Source organism: Perognathus longimembris, chromosome 4 (assembly GCF_023159225.1).
Source record: "Perognathus longimembris pacificus isolate PPM17 chromosome 4, ASM2315922v1, whole genome shotgun sequence".
NCBI classification, from domain to species: Eukaryota; Metazoa; Chordata; class Mammalia; order Rodentia; family Heteromyidae; genus Perognathus; species Perognathus longimembris.
Window position 1 is genome coordinate 49431511 of NC_063164.1, and position 19107 is coordinate 49450617.

Sequence of the window (19107 nt, forward strand, 5' to 3'; positions counted from 1 at the left end):
TTAAGATAGCAGGAGCTATGCTAAAAAGTGGGCTTTCCTGCCAAGAACACAGACACATCCAGATCCTCTGCTCTTTCCTTTGATTGACATTTGAGGGGAAAAAAAACACAAAATGAATCAACAAGTGAAAGTAAGGATTTGGGTTTTTTTTTTTCACACCATTGAAATGCCGTATTAAAGCACCATGCCACCACTGTGCAATCCGCACCAGCCATGACAGCACTTTCTGCCTACCTGGTCACTAGTAGACGTAACTAGTAGATGCTCAAGACTTCCTGTATGAAGGATTTGACTTGTTAAATGATTAAATGAGAACCCAACGTGTGTGTGTGTGTGTGTGTGCCAATTCTGAATATGATCACTTGCAAGAAAAGACAAAAAAGTACCCAAGATTGATGTCTAGCTGAGCTTTATTGCCTGAGAGAGTCAGATATGGAAAGGGCTGTAGAGAAACTGGAAGTTTGAACAGGATCATCTCTAAGGTCCCTGCAAGTACTAGGTTTCTGTTGCTGTGGTACTCTGTTGGTAAGAAGGGCCATGAAACTCATCCGTATTTTTATCACCCAGCCTCTGTATTGCCCTCAGCATTGTGGCCCTCTTGCCCTTCCCTGGCCTGTCTTCCTTATGGTTTTGTAATGCTGGCTGAGGAACCACCTGTGATATGTCAGGTGCAAATCTAGATGATTACAATTGTCACAGATTGCTGTCTGCCACTAATAATCCAAAGAGAAACATTTCATAAGGCTCTCGGTGATTTGCACATTCTCCTTCACTAATATTTGATAGAGCTAAAAAATTTAAGTTGCTATACTTAAAGAGAAACTTACGATGCTGTTATTCTCATGATGTAATTATTCTCACAAACCATGACTGTTTATTCTCAACCTGTTTCACGATCTGTCTTTATTCCCCACATTGCATGACTACTTCTTTCCCTGATACTGCCTTGCCACAACAAATTGCCTTTTATAAACTATATGGTGATGTCTTTTACATTTCTTCCATTCAAGTTGGCTCATATGTCATTTTTTTTAATGATTTCAGAGGGGAATATTTGTCTTGGAAACACCCTCCTTCTAACCTTTTGGTCTGAAGTCCCCACTGTCACTATTGCCAATGTGGGCCCAGAAGAGATTGGCTTTTTAAACATGCATGGGATTAGCTACTGGTGAACATACTAAATATTTTCAAAGAAAACATACAGTGTAAAAATCTTACCCAGATTATAGATCCAATCTAAAATAAGACTTTCAGCTCCATTTGATTGTATTTGCTCATTCTCTCATCATTCCTACTTCAAGTGTTTACTGAGTGACCTTTATGTGCTTATCACTCTGCTAGACAATGTGGCAAGGAAATGAAGTAATTTTAAACATACAGTCTTTGACTTCTAGACATGTAGACACTAACTGAATAGGAAGCACATATCATGCTTTCTCTAAAGACAGTGATGAGCAGAACATAATGTGTTAATAAGCATGAGCACTGGCAGTTATTCTAGGTTTGTATCATGAATGAATAGCAATATCATATCCCTAGAGGTTCTATATTCCATATACAAATACAGTGTTAATGTTAATAATATAAATGTACAACATAGCATTAGTAACTAGAGGCATAAAATAGTATAGTAGATCTCTAGAACCTATTTATCTTGTCTAACTAAAACTTTAGATATGTTGAACAGCCACTTTCTATTGTTCCTTTCTCCCAGCAACTCACTACCATTCTCTGTTTCTGCAAGTTTGACTATTTTAGATTCCTCCCAAGTGTACATTCACTATTTCGCCTAGCATAATGCCCTTCAGTTTCTTCTATGATTTACATATGGCAAGATTTCAAGATTTTTTTCAGGCTGAATAACATTTTATTGTATATACACATACATACATGTGTGCATGAACACATAAATAAAACACATTTTCTTTATTCACCAATGGACATTTTAGGTTATTTTCATATCTTAGTTATTAGTAATGCTGCCATTTACAAAGTGTGAACTGCCTTTTAGAGATCCTAATCTTAATTCTTGTGGATAGATAACTAGAAATGGAATTGGTAGATCATATGATAGTTCTAGCTTTAATTTTTTTTGAGGTACTGTCATATTGTTTTCTTTAGCAACTATATCATTTACATTCCTACAAATACTGTCAAGAATTCCAGTTTCTCGGGGCTGGGGATATAGCCTAGTGGCAAGAGTGCCTGCCTCGGATACACGAGGCCCTAGGTTCGATTCCCCAGCACCACATATACAGAAAACGGCCAGAAGCGGCGCTGTGGCTCAAGTGGTGGAGTGCTAGCCTTGAGCGGGAAGAAGCCAGGGACAGTGCTCAGGCCCTGAGTCCAAGGCCCAGGACTGGCCAAAAAAAAAAAAAAAAAGAATTCCAGTTTCTCCACATTTCACTAACACCATTATGTTTTATGATAGTCATTCAAATATGAGCTAATATTCTAGTAGTTTGTATTTGGATTTTCTTGATCATTAATAATAGTATACATTGTTTATCTTCTTTAGAGAAATGTTTATTCCGCTCTTTTGCCTTTTCTTTTTTATTTAATTGTAAAATGTTATAAAGGCAATATATAGAGTGGTTACAGTTCCATAAGTCAGGTAACGAGTACATATCTTTTGGACAAATGTTTCTCTCTCTCTCTCTCTCTCTCTCTCTCTCAACTTTTCTTCCTCCTCTTTGAGATGGAGCCTCACTACATTTTCTAGGCTGTTCTTGAACACATGGCCTCAAATGAGTCTCCTATTTCAGCCTCCTACATAATTAGGCCTATTGGCACTATCATACCTGGTTTTACCAATTTTTTAAAAAGTTATTTGGTGATTTTGCTATTGAGTTACAGGAGTTCATTACAAATAATTATTCTCTCACCAGATGTATGGCTTGCAAATATTTTCTTCTATTCCAGAGGTGGCCTTAATATGTTGATTGATTTTTGTTGCTGTGCAGAAAGCACTAATTTGCTATAGTCCCACTTATTTTTGCTTCTGTTGCTGAAAAAATAGGGTAGACATTTGCAGTTTTTCTTATTAAGAGGCTACTAGTAGAACTTACTTAGGTGTCTATTTAGAAAAGAAAAATGAAAATGTGAGGGCTCTCTTGGAAACCAAAATGTAGGCTGTTGATGGGTGGCTCATACCTGTAATCCTAGCTACTCAGGAGGCTGAGACCTACCAGATCATGAAACCAGCCAGGGCAGACAAGTCCAAGGGATTCCATTTTCAATTAACCACTTCAATTAACCAGCAAAAGGCTGGAGGTGTGGTGCATATAGTAGAGTGTCATCTATTAGTAAACAAACCAAGCCAAGTGTGAGGCCCTGAGTTTAAGTCCCTTGTACTACCACTTTGAATGCTTGAAGAAGAGGGAACCTGGGCTCTATCTCTCCTAAACCAATCCTGATTCTTATTTCCAATATCCCAATTTGAGACCTTCAATCACACAGCTACATATAATGCAGTATTGATTCTATGTCCATCTACTGCTTGATATTTTAGAAAATGTAAGGTCTCTGAAGTTAAATCTCAAAGTAGAGAACCAGCTTGGCATATTATAACAATGACAAGTTAAAGATTTAAACTCATAGAAAGGATGCAGTGTTTTGTTTTTTTTTTAAAGTAACTCTTGTAACTAACGACAGTGTATCTAATCCTTGAAAATCTCAGTAGCCTAAGCGTTCTCACCATGAAAAGGTAAGTATTTAATTAGCTTGATTTTGCACAATTTGTACATATCTTAAAATAACCATACTGGTGACTAAGTATGTACTTCAGTGGTAGAGTATTTTCCTAGCATGTGTGAAGCCCTGAGTTCAATCCCTAGCACCACAAGTATATGCCATTAGAAGTTTATACATGAAAAATACATAATTAAAACTTATAAAAAAAAATTATCGCCTTTTTAGGAGTCTGTTTTCTTAAAACTTTTGTTTAAGTTCCCACACAAGAATTTGGGGTTTTTTTTGTAGTAGGACTTACAGTCTCCTGTATTGAGTATCCATTCTTCCCTCACAAATCCAACTATGCATTGGATCTTAGTTCACTTTTGCTTTTTTGTTGTTGTTGTTAACAGGGTAAATATATATGTAGACCCATGTTGTTGTTTTCCAAGTTTTAATTGGCAAGTTGTTTCTGACACACTGTCAGCATTCTCTAGAAGACCCAAAATCTCACTTGAAGTGAGGCCTATAATGACTCTAATAAGGTGATCAGTGCATATAGCCAGAGCATATACATCATAATATCTTAGTTCAGTTATGTCTCATGTATCAAGTTCCCTGTATCTTAGTAAACTTATCTTTAGTCAGCATTCATCATTGTTTGTGTAATGGTACAATGCAAAAACAATGATGATTATCTTCATCCGATAATTCATACGTTAAGGGCAAGAAAGGAATATACATAAATAAAGGAAATAGAATGAAGTTTTTGAAATAGTAAAGAGAATACATGCAATGTATTGGCTTTTTTCTCAAATATTAAACCATTATAAATTATTTTCTGATAGACATATTTCATTAGATTCTGTATTGGGTTTCCTAATCCGTCTTCTTAAGATTCTCCTTAATGTGCTATGTGAAATTCTTTCTTTTTTTATTTCTTTTCTTCCCCCCTATGGTTTATTCCCTGTTGTCATTCTATTTGATTACTGTACCCTGGGTATTGTATACACGTTTATCTGAATTAGGGAAGGGAAGGGGAACAAAAAAATAGTGAGACACAGGACAAAGGCTGAACCAATACAACAGCAATGCTCAAAAGACAATATGTTGGAAATGAACTGTATAACTTGGGGACCAGGGAAAGGGGAGAGAGAAAAAAATGGGAGAAAAATGAGGGAGGAGGTAACAAGTTTGACAAGAAATTTACTCACTACCTTACATGTGTAACTAACCCTTCTGTACGTCACCTTGACAATAAAATTAAATGGGGAAAAAAAAGGTTCTACTGGGTGCAAAATTGGAAACTTATAAATGGCTAAGCATGACCCAGTAAGATTGTACTCCTGAAAAATACTGCTTCCTCATCCACAGCCTTTCTATATTTTGATTTTCATTTGGGAGAAAAAAACAGTAGAATTGTATGATGTCCTCTAGACATAAAAATTTTAAGTAAAAAGAATAAATCTATATTTTAGTCATGAAGACAGAGGCTTCTTGTCATTTTATGTGGTAGCCTTTAGTGTGTTATATTAGAAGTAACATTTGGGCTACTCATGTGGATAGATTTGCCTGAGCCAAGCCTAAAATGTCATGCATCCTCTTTCTCTGTTTTAGAACTACCTCTGTTTGGAGTGCCAGCTCTCAAGTGGAGCATAACCATGGCCCTGCCTGTGTTTCTCTCTAGTACACATACCCCTATTCATGAAGAGAAGTTCATCTCTGGGAGGCATGCTAGTTTGCTTTGCTGACTGCTGTGACAGCTCCTTATTCCATAATTGTATGGGACTGCTTCATCGGGTTTAAAAGAAAAAAGAAGCCCACAGATGATACTTAAACCATTTGGCAGTACAGCTGGGAGACAGCATTGTGTTAGAATGGTCAGCCCATGTTGACTGAAGCCTAAAAGGACACTTACTATGTTATATAGTAGAAAAAAATCCAGCATTAAAGATGTACTTTGACACAAAGGCCTAAAATGCCCACCAAAATTTTGTCTTTAATGTTAGGCTCTTGGTGTCAAGCTTGCTGGTAGAAGCTTCAACTCTAGCCAGCTTCTAACCCCTGTGAAGAGGGATAGTTGGTTGTTTTTTTTTTAGACTCTAAGGCTTACAGTCTTTCCTCTAATTATGTATGCCTACTTCTGCACCAGTAGCCATACTTAGAAGAATAACATGTGTTGATTGGCTTAGATGTAGATTACATATTTTATATCAAACTTAGTATCCTGACAAGGAATATTATTGAAAATAAAGGGTAAAATTCAAGAAGAGAAAATAATGTATAGTTTATATGCATCTAATAACAAATTCAAAACATATAAAGCAACAACTGAACTGAAAGTAAAATAGACAAGTCCACAATTACATCTGGAGGTTTCAACACTTCTCTGTCTGTCTCTGTCTCTGTCTGTCTGTCTGTCTGTCTGTCTGTCTCTCTCTCTCTCTATTTCACTCTCACCTGAGAGACTGAGGCAGTAGGATCAGAAGTTCAAGGCCAGCTTGGATGGTACATAGTGATTTTGGGGCCAACCTGGACTAAATAGCAAGATAGCACAGGTGGTACTGGTAAATCATAATCACAATAATAAAGAGGAGTGCATTGTACATGCCCTGACAATAAAAATGGGGGTTGAGGGAGAAGAGAACTTTTTTTGCCCAAATGCTTTAGTTTCATTTTAATCATCTGTTCCCTCCATTGCCCAACACCATGCTGGAGGACCAACTCATCAGTGCTACAACTGAAATGTCATTGTTACTTTCCTCAACAAAATTCACTGCCCCTAATGTTCTTGCTGCCCCCAGTATGGTTTCCATTTGCAGCTGTGTTCTGTTCATCTTTGGCTAAAGCTGTTCACCTTCATTTCTATTCCTAAAGGGAGTGTGTTTAACTTAGAGGGATAATCAAGGTAGCACTGCTTTTTCTTTATCTTCTCATAGTGTGAACTTTTTTCTGCTGTTTCTGATGTTGACATCCAGCTGAGGAAGTAGAGACAGTAAACATCATAAAAAGCAGATGTGTTCATTTCCTTATGAAAAATGTAAGCCAAAGTTTTAATCAGTGTAACAACACACCCCGTTGAGCATGTCGTCAGTGTCCAGGGTACACACACTGGCTTTACCATCTCTTTGTCTTTTTCACCTTGGTTCTGACCATTGTCTTTGGTCATAATATTGATGCCCATTTGTTAAATCAATCTTGTTTTTAACAGAGCAATTAACATGAAAGGAGTTGTTCACAGGTAAAAAGTACTCTTAATTATTATGGTAATAAAGTTGTCTTTTTTTTTCCAGTTGCAAAAGAAGAGGGCTTTAAAGTAGTTGGTCACGCCTTTGATTAAGATCTGATTTGTGGGCTGGGGATATGGCCTAGTGGCAAGAGTGCCTGCCTCATATACATGAGGCCCTGGGTTCGATTCCCCAGCACCACATATACAGAAAATGGCCAGAAGTGGCGCTGTGGCTCAAGTGGCAGAGTGCTAGCCTTGAGTAAAAAGAAGCCAGGGACAGTGCTCAGGCCCTGAGTCCAAGCCCCAGGACTGGCAAAAAAAAAAAAAAAAAAAAAAGATCTGATTTGTACCTTGAATCCTGTCGTTTTTATTTGTCAGGATGAATCAACAGTTTTGGGGTTGGCCTGGAAAAAAAAATATCCATAGTCACTTGCAAAGTCACTTTCCTTGAGACCATCCTTTACCTTACCAGCAATGTTATATGCTGATACTGGCTGCTGTTTTGTGGGTTTTTTTAATTGTTTTACCAGAAAACCCTCCAAAGGAATTTGTTTTTGGTAAATTTACTGGGTGTTTTGTATAAATAACCCTGAGGAAAATACAATACTGTTTATAAAGTATTCGATCATTTCCCACCTTCCAAAGCCAGTGTATGTCTTTAAGGTCAACTGGTAGCAAAAACAGACTAGTTTATGCTTGTAAAAAACAGTGACTTAATGGCTGTAGTAGAATAAAGTCAGATGCTGCTACTCTCCTTCATCAAGAAATCACTGTTCAGCTGTTAGAAATACTGTTAGAAAGGCCTGAATTGAGTTGAATTGCTCATGGAAGCGCCACAGCCCAGAGTTCAAGCCACAACTGACAAAAAGAAAAAGAAACGCCTAAAGTGAACAAAAAGAAAAAGAAACACCTAAAGTATATCATTGTTTCAAAGGTCTTTAAGAGGAAGATAGAAACTTTTCTGGTCTACATTCAGTGCTAGCAAACTTCTGTTACTAGATTTTCCATCTCATAAGTAAGAGTTAGTGATTGAAAAGAACAAAGACTAAGGAAGGAAAAGACCTGACAGCATTCTATAATGAGGGCAAAAAAAAAAAAAAAAAACCCAACAAACAAAAATTCATTAAAAAATTAAAAATTCAATTAAAAATTTATTTAAAATCCTACAAGAAATGATGCTGTCACTAGAAGGTCTATTAGTTATGTATATCAGGGGCTGAGAATATGGCTTAGTGGTAGAGTGCTTGCCTTGCATGCATGAAGCCCTGGGTTTGATTCCTTGGCACCACATAAACAGAAAAAGTCAGAAGTGGTGCTGTGGCTCAAGTGGTAGAGTGTTAGCCTTGAGCAAAAAGAAGCCAGGGATAGTGCTCAGGCCCTGAGTCCAAGCCCCAGGACTGGCAAAAAATAAAAATAAAAAAATAAAAATTTATGTATATTGTCAAAGAAATACTTTTGACTCCTCAAATACAGAGCAGTTGCCAATTGCTAATCAGTGTCTACTATAGATGGGATAGGGTCCTTCAGGCAAAAGCTATTCTTTCTTACAGGGCATAGTGACATACCTGCAATCCCAACACTGTAGAGGCAGAGGCAAGATGACTATGAGTTCCAGGCCAGCCTGGGCTACATAGTAAGACCCTGTCTGAAAAAAGGAAAAAAAAATCAAAAAACCAAACAGGGCTGAGGTTGTAGCTCAGTGGTAGAGTGCTACAGTTCTAATCTTGGGCTTTGGAACCAAGATCTTTTGACCCATTTCAGGCCTTCTTTTCCATGATCCCCCCTAATTCTCCATTAGCATCAGAGTCTCCAAAATGCAATTTTTCACCTTTTATATTTTGAATGCCCACTATCTATTGTTTAATTTTAAAACAGGAAATTAAAGTACAAGCACATGTAATTAAATTGTTAGCAGTTAACAGTTCTTACAGAATTGACTGAAGTAAATAAATGCTGTTTCCACTGTGCTTTTGAAGCAGGACAACTGAAAGCTCATTTTTAATTTCTGCATAATTGCATATATATGAGGGCATAATATAGTATTTCAATGTAATGTACAATATGTAATAACCAGACCAAGGTAGTAGCATCTCCATCACCTGAAACATTTATCATTTTCTTGTGTTGAAAACATTCAAAATTTCCCTCTCGTAATTATTATGAAATATTCAACTGATTTTAGTGGGCTGAGGGCCTTGCTCTCACTCAGCTTGCTTTCACAAGGTTAATCTTACCCTAGAATCACACCTTCATCTTCTTAATTGGGAAAAATCTCCCAGACTTTTCTGCCCAAGTTGGCTTCAAACCATGATCCTCACATTTCAGCCTCCTGAGTAGCAAGGATTACAGGCATGAGCCACCAGCGTCCAGCTACAAATTTTAAGAAAGACCTCATTTCTGAGTAGGTAAAATATTATGATATCAGCATCACTGGTAATAATGTAAAGATGTATATAAAATTCACATTTAGGTAAACTCAAATATAGCACAGTTTCCCATTTGAAAAGAAAATATATGTCACTCTAAATGTCCTTGACACTAGATATTATTATTTCTGTGTCATCAGGAAAAAACTTGCCCTGAGTCTAAAAACTTACCTAAATTCTTGACCAGGTCTGGTTCTGTTAGTCCTTCACCAAACTCATCTTGTAAACTCATTTCCTGATGCACACTGTGTCAGGTATGAACTCCCTTTTCTCTGTGGCCTCAAAACCCTACCAATCCTGGACAGCCATCCTGCTGACAGCCATTCCCTCTTCCCTCCCATCTTCTCTGATTTAAAGGTAACCGCTTGGGCTGGGGATATAGCCTAGTGGCAAGAGTGCCTGCCTCGGATACATGAGGCCCTAGGTTCGATTCCCCAGCACCACATATACAGAAAACGGCCAGAAGCGGCGCTGTGGCTCAAGTGGCAGAGTGCTAGCCTTGAGCGGGAAGAAGCCAGGGACAGTGCTCAGGCCCTAAGTCCAAGGCCCAGGACTGGCCAAAAAAAAAAAAAAAAAGGTAACCGCTTGCTTGGATTCCAGCTCCAGATCTGTCCCATGAATCTTCAGTGAGCTGTTTCCACTCCTCAAAACAGTTCCCTCTACTTTTGTATCCCTGTAATACCAAGCACCTTAACAGCTAGCTTGGATTCTTCTCTCCTTTACCTCCTGTTCCATTAGTAAGTCCTCTTGATTCTGCTTCCTAAATCACTCCGTGCTGTCTATCCCTTTCTCTCATACCGACCTCCCAAGTTCATATCCACATCACCCAGTGCCTGGATGGCAGCAACAGTATTCTATCCAGTCTCTTTTCCTCTGCCCCCTTGGTTATCACTGTATTCAAAAAGCTCCAATGAACCTTCATTGCTCAACAGCAAAGTGTACCTTTGTAGGCATGGCTAGGGCCCTCTCTGTCTTCCCTGTGGTATCTCATTATGCCATTCATTGCCTCATCACCACTGGCTTTCTGAGCAACTCTACAATCACCACATCATTGCTCCCATGGCTTATACCTTAGGTTTCCTTAGAATCACCTTTCCTAATACACCTTGCTCATTTAAGCACTCACACCCCACGTGTGCACAAATGCACACACCTGTCCATTCTATGGTCCCATTCCCCTCCAGTGGCTGAGCTCAGCTTGGGCTGCATCTTCAGCCTGAGGGGCCTGAACAGTGCCCCTCCCTCTCATTAAAGCTCTGGACACTGTTTGCCAGGAAAACCTACCTGAGCTCCCTAAATATGTGCCTTTTTATCTGTCATCACTTAAATGTCTATGAATGAATAAAAATGCTTAAAGAAGAACCAAAAGGCAATAATAGGCTAATTTTGCAAACCCACCTCAGTATCATGAAGTCAGAGATTATAGAACAAAAGAAACTGAATAAATACAAAGTTTAGATGAACAATTCCAAAGGGAACTAGTTAACTGTTAAACAACTTTGGCAAGCTTCTGTTACAAGGCCTCTTTCTAGGACAGTTTTCCTAGGGGCTACTACACAAGCCATGTTTTAAGTGATTAAAAATTTTTAAAAGCCCTAAGTGGCTCAAAATATCTTTATGAAAAAGCTGTCCCAAGAATGGAGTATATTAATAGCAATTTCCTAATGACTGTTTTCTGAAATACATTCCTATTCTTTTATTGGAGAACATGAAGCATATATGGACAGTTAAAGCCTCCTACCTCCCAAATGTAACATGAACAAGTATTCCATGCTTTCCAAAATGCCACACTCACTGCTTTCAGTAAAGGCAGGAAAAGAATGGGTTCTGTTATAACATGTCTGGTAGTCAGTGCTGTTTGCCTCATTCTTTTTGTGTAGGTAATAAAGTATCAGCCACTCGTCTGCTCTTCAAATGCAGCTTTCAGACATTTTATCATGAGAGAACTGATAAGTACGAGATAATTCTTTTTCTTTTTTTTTTCAAATTTTTATTATCAAACTGATGTATAGAGAGGTTACAGTTTCATACGTTAGGCATTGGATACATTTTCTTTTCTCTTTATTTTTTTTTTTTGCCAGTCCTGAGGCTTGAGCTCAAGGCCTGAGCTCTGTCCCTGGCTTTCTTTTGCTCAAGGCTAGCACTCTACCACTTGAGCCACAGTGCCACTTCAGACTTTTTCTGTTTATGTGGTGCTGGGGAATCGAACCCACGGCTTCATCCATGCTAGGAAAGCACTCTACTGCTAAGCAACATTCTCAGCCCATAAGTAATTCTTGAGATTTCCTCCAAACTTTTATTCTGATTTTATTCATCTCATCAAGTATATGATACTGAATTATCCTGAGATCTGGCAGCCGACAGGCCACAGTGTCTAAAATTAACTTCACAATCCTATAAACTGGTTTCACAATTATATAACTCTTAGCATGAATCAGTGCTAGCTACTTTACATTCCTACCAAAGTAAGGCAAGATTACATTCTAATCGACTTTATTCATTCTGAGAAATGTAGACATATACAGGGACATCACAAGGATCTTACTGTTGATCTTGGGCTCTGCCTCAGCAACTCCAGGAAATGCCTTCAATTTCCTTGCTCTGAACATCATTAACAATCCAGAAGCAACTGTGTCTGCATTCCTGACCCTTTCCCATAAAAGACATAGAAAGGATTATGGCCAACTTTTCCAAGTCAGTATAAAAAAATTATACTCATGCTTGCATGGAGACAGCCATAGTCACAAGCATATAAGTACTTCAAATGAGCCCTGAGGTTTCCACTGCAGTCTCATGGATAACTTGGCGAAAGTTGAATTTTGACTGCTGATTCTAATATATACATCTTATTTTACATCTTAACTTCTCTAAAATTGAGATTTATCTTTTAATCATAGTTTTTATAAATGGAATATATGTTTAATCTCATTTGAGGCATCTTAAGTTCAAAAAATGTTCTTTGTAGCACACAAACACACACACACAAACACGCACATTTACACACCCTACACACTCTAAAGCTATTTACTTGGTTTCTAAAATCTGGTCAATAATATAACAATAGTGAAAAATTACAATTTCAGCTGTGCATTTCATTCTTGCAAGTAGCTATTTTGGAAATGCTTGTATTCAAATCAACTCATCATACTTTGTGATTTTTCACTCTTGTTTTATTGTTTTCTGCAGGGGTGAAATCATGTATAGAAATTGTTCTAAGTCTAATTTGATGAAAACCAGTGATGCCCATGAAGCTCCTTTTCTGTAGTGCATTGTCAGCTCAGAAATTTCAAATAGTATTAATATTCAAATTTGTCTATGTTGTTCTTTCATGTCCAGGGTTCAGATTTATTGTGTTTGTGTTCTAGTAATCTTTTCACATGAACTAAGCTGAAATACTCTTCCTGTGTGTAAAGTTCTTTGAGCTCTAGGTGTATGGGCATATACCTGTAATCCCAGCACTTGAGAACCTGAGACAGGAGCATCTCAAGTTCCAGGCCAACCTGAGAAAAGAGCCAGGCACCATCTCCAAAAAGGGAAGAAAAGAAAGCATGGGTATCTTAGCATTTTTTGATGCTTTCCTTAGGGCATTCTTCATTGGCAAAAAAAGAAACCAAATAAATTAAATCTTTATGAGTTGGAATGTTTAGTGAATAATTACTCAGAATTTCTGATTAGCTACAGCTTCTGTACTTAGTAAAATATATTTGTTCTCTTTGTTAACATAAAATCAAATTATCTGAACAAAATTGGTACTTTTTGATGATTCGGTTGTAGCTGGTCAGTTAATCAGTAACATCTGTAACCCACTGTGGTAACAGAAGGTGGATCATCTGACGAAATCCTTGCAAATCCAGCACATACTCTATTTTCTTGTTATCCTTGTTTATATCATCATGTTCACAAATGTTGGTATTTGGGTAAGATAGAAGAGGATGCTTATGCCTAAGGACACTCATTGGAAAATTTCACTGTAGAAATAGCTTCCAACAGTAAATTGCAGAATATCGATTTGATTTGTCATCACTTCTAAAAGAAGAAATCAAGCTTTGAAAAAAATGTTAACTTTATCAATTCCACTCAAATGTAGCTATGTTGCCTCTTTCACAAATTCAGCTTACATACCATGCTTTGATATTGAACAATTTCACCTATGTGTGTGATCTTGTCACCACTTTGCCCTGTTTCTTTTTCAGGTCCATACATTCCGAGGACCACACTGGTGTGAATACTGTGCCAATTTCATGTGGGGCCTCATTGCTCAGGGAGTGAAATGTGCAGGTGAGAGCACTTCCCTCTTCTCTCCACTAGCTGTGCTGTGAAGTTCTAAAGAACAAGGTGTTAGGAAGTTCACTGTTAAATACACCATGTACTGGAGGCAGTCTACTCTCATATATTTCCATCTGGCTGAATTCTTCAACCATTTTGGAAATTTAAGATTTTATCTGCCCTTAACCTAGCACTTATGGGATAGAAAAAGAGTAGGGATCTGGTCCAGAAAAGAAAAGTCAACTTGTTTTAAAAGCCTGACAGGGGAGATGAAAGTAAGGCAGTTATATTTAATACTTTGCCTTTGATGTCACAGTAACTAAATTTGTAAAAGTGATTTTTTTAAAGCAGTGCACTGGGACTTAACGATTGTTTCCTTGGAAACAGAATTTTAGATATAATGTTAATCTGGATTGTCCTTACTAAAAATTTTTGTGAAGTCAAAGCTTTAAAAAATTGTGAATTTATCTTTAAAGATGGTTACCAAGTTCTGAAAATTCACTTAGTCATTAATACTTCCTTTGTGACATTTTGAAATCTTGAATATACCAAATCTGTTTTGTAAAATATGACCATGGTATTTAAGGTTTAAATTTAGAAACTTTTAAGATTCATGCATAAAGAAATACCCAACATGGCAGCACATCTTTGAGACTTAAATTGTGTTTTCCCAGATTGTAATCAGATTTAGCCCTAAATAAGTGATTTTCTTTGTTCTAATGTATGTGCACTCATGTATACACACACACACACACACACACACAATGCCCTGATTTAGTGAAGTAGTTCATTAAACAAGTAGTTAATCACATCTTATGAGACTTTATTTGTATAGAACAATAATATTTCATATTTGCCATTTATTCAAACTGCTAGGAATTCTAGCATAGGTTTAAAAATAATCATTTATGTTAAATGTATAATATTTGATCATAATATTTCTTTCTGCTATTTTATTTGTAGAACTTAAATATCTTCTTATATCTCCTTTAAAATATAGTTTTACATTGGAAATATTTCCTAAATTACTAAAAAAATGTGTTGCCTGTGACTGGTCCAAATCAATCTTCTTTTGGTTACTGTTCCTGCCTCACTAGATATTCTAAGGTTGTAGGCATGGCTCACTCTCTGGAGCCATGCTGAAACCTCCTTGCCATAGACTAGGATAGGCACACCCCAGGTGTGGACTTTGAACTGTGCAGAGGTACTAGCTCCACCTTGGATTGGGATTCATAAGGAATCATTATTATTATGACTGACAGTGTAGTGAGGAGTCTCAAAAGACTGTGGTTATGTCTTTGAATTGGAGGAGAAGAATGTAGGCTAGAAAGTGGTAATAAAGTGATGAGTTTCAGAATATTTCACATTGTGCTTTGTTAAAAGCAAATGGAATATTCTTTCCAAAGCAATAATCTTTTACTAAGTCAAGTGTGGTAGCACATACCTGTAATCCCAGTACACAAGGTGGATGAGGGGACAGAAATAGGAGGATCTCAGGCTAGCCTGGGCTACATGGAGAGAGCCTATCTTAAAAAAAAAAAAAAATTGTCCAAAGCTTTCAGTGAGGGGACAGCTTGCCTGCTACAGTGTTAGCTGGATTCAATTTTATTCATACAGTTTCTTTGCCTCCTGCTGATTTGAACATCACCCAGTGTTTGTTCCTTCTTTCTTCCTTTCTTTCTTCCCTTCTTTCTTTCTTCCTTCCTTCCTTCCTTCCTTCCTTCCTTCCTTCCTTCCTTCCTTCCTTCCTTCCTTCCTTCTTTTCCTTCTTTCCTCCTTTCTTTAAAGAATGGATGGCATACAAAATTGCTTCTTTTTTCCAACATCCCATTACATATTCATGACAACCTCTTTTGCCTTGGTGGATTTTTGAAAAAAGAAACAGAACCAAGAAAGCTGTTTTACGAATCAAAAGCAGATATATACATATACATATACATATACATATACATATACATATACATATACATATACATATACATCTTTACAAATGGCAGTAAGCCTACCATTTTCCTTGAAAATATCTTCAATGTTTAGTGGCTAGTGTATTAGTTTCCCACCTCTGTTCCAACAAATTACCATAAACTCCATGGCTGAAAACAACATGCATCTATTATCCTATACAGTTATGGAATCCAAAGTCAGTTTCTCAGGGCTGTAAGGAAGTTGTTTGCCAGTCTGTTTCCTTCTGAAGGCTGTAGTGGGAGGATTCATTTCTTTCTTTGCCTTTTTTAGCTCCTGGTCACTACCCACATTCCTTAGCTCAGAGCCCCTTCCTTCATCTTCAAAATTAAGTACATAACATCTTCTCTCTTCTCAGACCTCTTCTTGTTTGTGTCTTTACATCATCTTCCTGTGATTCCCATCCTTCGGATTGTGATTAATCTATTATAATGTAATCATAGAGATTATAAACATCTCTTTCCCCCAAAAAAGATTATTTACCAGCATTCCTGGATTATTTCTATTTTAGCCTTCTGAGAATATTTTGGGAAGGAATATGTTATTGTAGTATTTTGTTATTAAATTGACTTTATAGTTTTCATGTTAGCATTATCATTGCTATGTCCAAACATTTCAGGAATAGGGAAGTTTTTTTTCCTACCAATAGAGTTTATTACTTTCATATGAAAGCACTTTTAGGTTGAAAAAAACTGGAATTAATATGTTTTCTCTTAATTAGTGTTTTTGATTGTCTGCCCCTAAAAGTTGTGGTCATTCTTGTAAACCAGTAAGAATATGAAAACTCATGTAAAAGTAATATTTTCTTACTATTCCAGAGAACAAGGTATTCCTCTTAATTTGTGAAAGTAATGATGTGTGATACATATATTAGAATGTGAGTAGGGAGAGAAATGTCTAAGAGAGATATTTAAGAATAAAACTTAAGACTGAAGAATATTTCCATGCTAAAGCAGTTGCTTTACATGCACAAAGTCCTGGTTCACCCTGCAGTACTATCCACAAAAAAAAAAGAGAGAAAAAGAAAACTCATTTAAATATGAGCATTCATAGAAAATAATTATCTTCCAAAACATACATTACTGGGCTGGGGATATAGCCTAGTGGCAAGAGTGCCTGCCTTGGATACAGGAGGCCCTAGGTTCGATTCCCCAGCACCACATATGCAGAAAACGGCCAGAAGTGGCGCTGTGGCTCAAGTGGCAGAGTGCTAGCCTTGAGCGGGAAGAAGCCAGGGACGGTGCTCAGGCCCTGAGTCCAAGGCCCAGGACTGGCCAAAAAAAAAAAAAAAAAAAAAAAACATACATTACTATAATTATGCCAACCCTTAATCCTATCTGTACAATGTAAATAATATCTGTTATTTGCTCTAGAAAAATAGGTATCATTAGGCTCACCCATGCAATACTAGCTACTTGAAAGGCAGATATTGGTAGGGTCATGGTTCTCAGCAAGCCTGTGCAAACAGACTCCATCTCAGCCCATAACTGGATATGGTGGCACATGCCTGTTATCCCAGCTAGGAAGGAAGTGTAAGTTGGAGACTCATGGTCCAAACTTGCTTCTGGGGAGTGGGAGGGGGGGACTTGAGAACCAATTCAAAACCAAATAAAAGCAAAAAGAGTTGGAGGTATAGCTCAAGTGGTTGAGTGCCAGCCTAGCAAGTTCAAGACCCTGAATTCAAACTCTAGAACTGCCCCCTTCCCCAAAGTTTCTGCTTCCTAGATAAACAGTATACATGTGTTTCACAGTAGTCAATCCCTGAAAAATCTAGGTTTTTTTTTAACTAGGAGAAGTAGTCTAAGTAAAGAAAAATTTGTATTAAAACAGAAGAGATATAATTTATTTTTTATTCCATTGTACCTTTGCTTATTCAATACTTATTAATTTGAGAAATTGGAAGAGAAATGTGGCTTAATAGTACCGTAACATAAAAATATCAAACCAAGAGATATAACAAATGAAATCTATGGCCTTTCCCTTTTCTCCATAAATATCGCACAGAGCCTCCCTGGAAGAAATGGAGTTATTATAGGGATTATATTACTTCAATAAATAAATGAAAACCAAAAGGAGACTTAATGATCAACTGAAACCCTGATACACTGCTAGTTCCTGAAGCAGCAGTTTTCAGAGCAAGCTCAGGGCTGGCATATTGCACTGTGAACTTAAGGTGTAGAAAGAACTTTAGTTTTTTCCCTGTCCTGTACTCATGCTGAATATTTCATCACTGAAATCTGCTCAGATTGAACATAGTAGTATTTTCCCATTGTTTCACATTCTTCAAATGAAAAGGAGAATTACTTGTTTAGAAAACATTTCCCTTTTCCTTCAACACTTAAATCTGAGCTTCATGTATCAATCCTGTTTTTACTGAGTCCCAAGTAATTTGAGAAGGGAAGAGATTCAGATTAACCATTAATGCCTCTTCCTGATAATGTGTACCTGTATATAGAATAGAATGTGATTAAACAAGAATATAATGGTCAGGTTTTACTAGTTTTTTTTTTTTTGAAGTCTCATCACATCAGTCAAATAGATAACTGTTGGATTCTGTAGCAGTGTTTTTTTAAGTATGTATAATAATGGATATAATGAACATTACCAAACAGTAGTTAAAAACAGCAAACTTCATCTTCCAAGCTGAAAACTAACTCAGAGTACATGGTGTACTACTTGTGGAAAGAAGCATGTATGACTCAGTGTGGAAAGTACACAGGCCAGGAATCAGTGCTCCAAGACTAAATCTCAGCACTACTGGTCTTCTAGATGAATATCTGAACAAGTTATAGCCACCCTGAGCTTCACTGTCATCAGTGACAATTATTACCAAGGACCCTTTCCAACTCAATCTGTGATCTGTGTTGATATAGTTAAACTAGGAGACACACCTAATTATGAAATTTTGCTGAATTTGTACTTCATTTATTTATTTTGCAGTACTGGAGTTTGAACTCAAAGCTGGTGCTTGTCAGCCCTTTCTACTTTAGTTATTTTTCAAATAGAGTCTTGCATTTATGCCTTGACAGTGGGCTATGATTCTCCTACTTCCCACATTGCTGGGACTGACTGGTATGTGCTACTATGCCCAGCTTTTTTATTGGTTGAGTTGGAGTCTCACTAAATGCCTGGGCTAGCCTCAAACTAGGATTCTTCCCTATCTCTGACTCCAAAATAGCTGGTCACAGGTATGAGCTGCCATACTCAGCTCTGAATTTTATACTTTCTTAAAAAAATCAGTACTAGGTTTGAACTCAGTACTTTGTGCTTGCTAGGCAAGAGTTCTACCTTACTTTCAAGGTAGGGTCCTTCTTTATACCTGCACTATGATCCTCCTACTTGTGCTTCCCCATGTTGCTGGGGATGACAGGCATTGCCACAGCACCCAGCCATTATACTTTTTCCATAGCAGGGATAGCAGATGAATAGCACTAAACCAGCCACTGGTTGAGATGTAACTTTCTTGCTCAGGCTGGCTTCCAAATGCAATCCCCTGGCCTCTGCATCCTAAGTAGCTAGGATTACCAGCTTGAGCCACTACGCCCCAGCTCT

The 19107-nt window shown here is 37.4% G+C and overlaps 1 protein-coding gene across 4 annotated transcripts in view; it reads left to right on the plus strand.

Moving 5' to 3' along the window:
• Positions 1-19107, plus strand: part of Chn1 (chimerin 1) — a 159155-nt gene that overhangs the window by 127059 nt on the left and 12989 nt on the right. For all 4 annotated transcript variants that reach the window (XM_048345212.1, XM_048345214.1, XM_048345213.1 and 1 more), the window contains one exon: positions 13521-13605. In XM_048345212.1, the coding sequence (XP_048201169.1) occupies positions 13521-13605 (85 nt within the window). The remainder of the gene's footprint in view (positions 1-13520; positions 13606-19107) is intronic.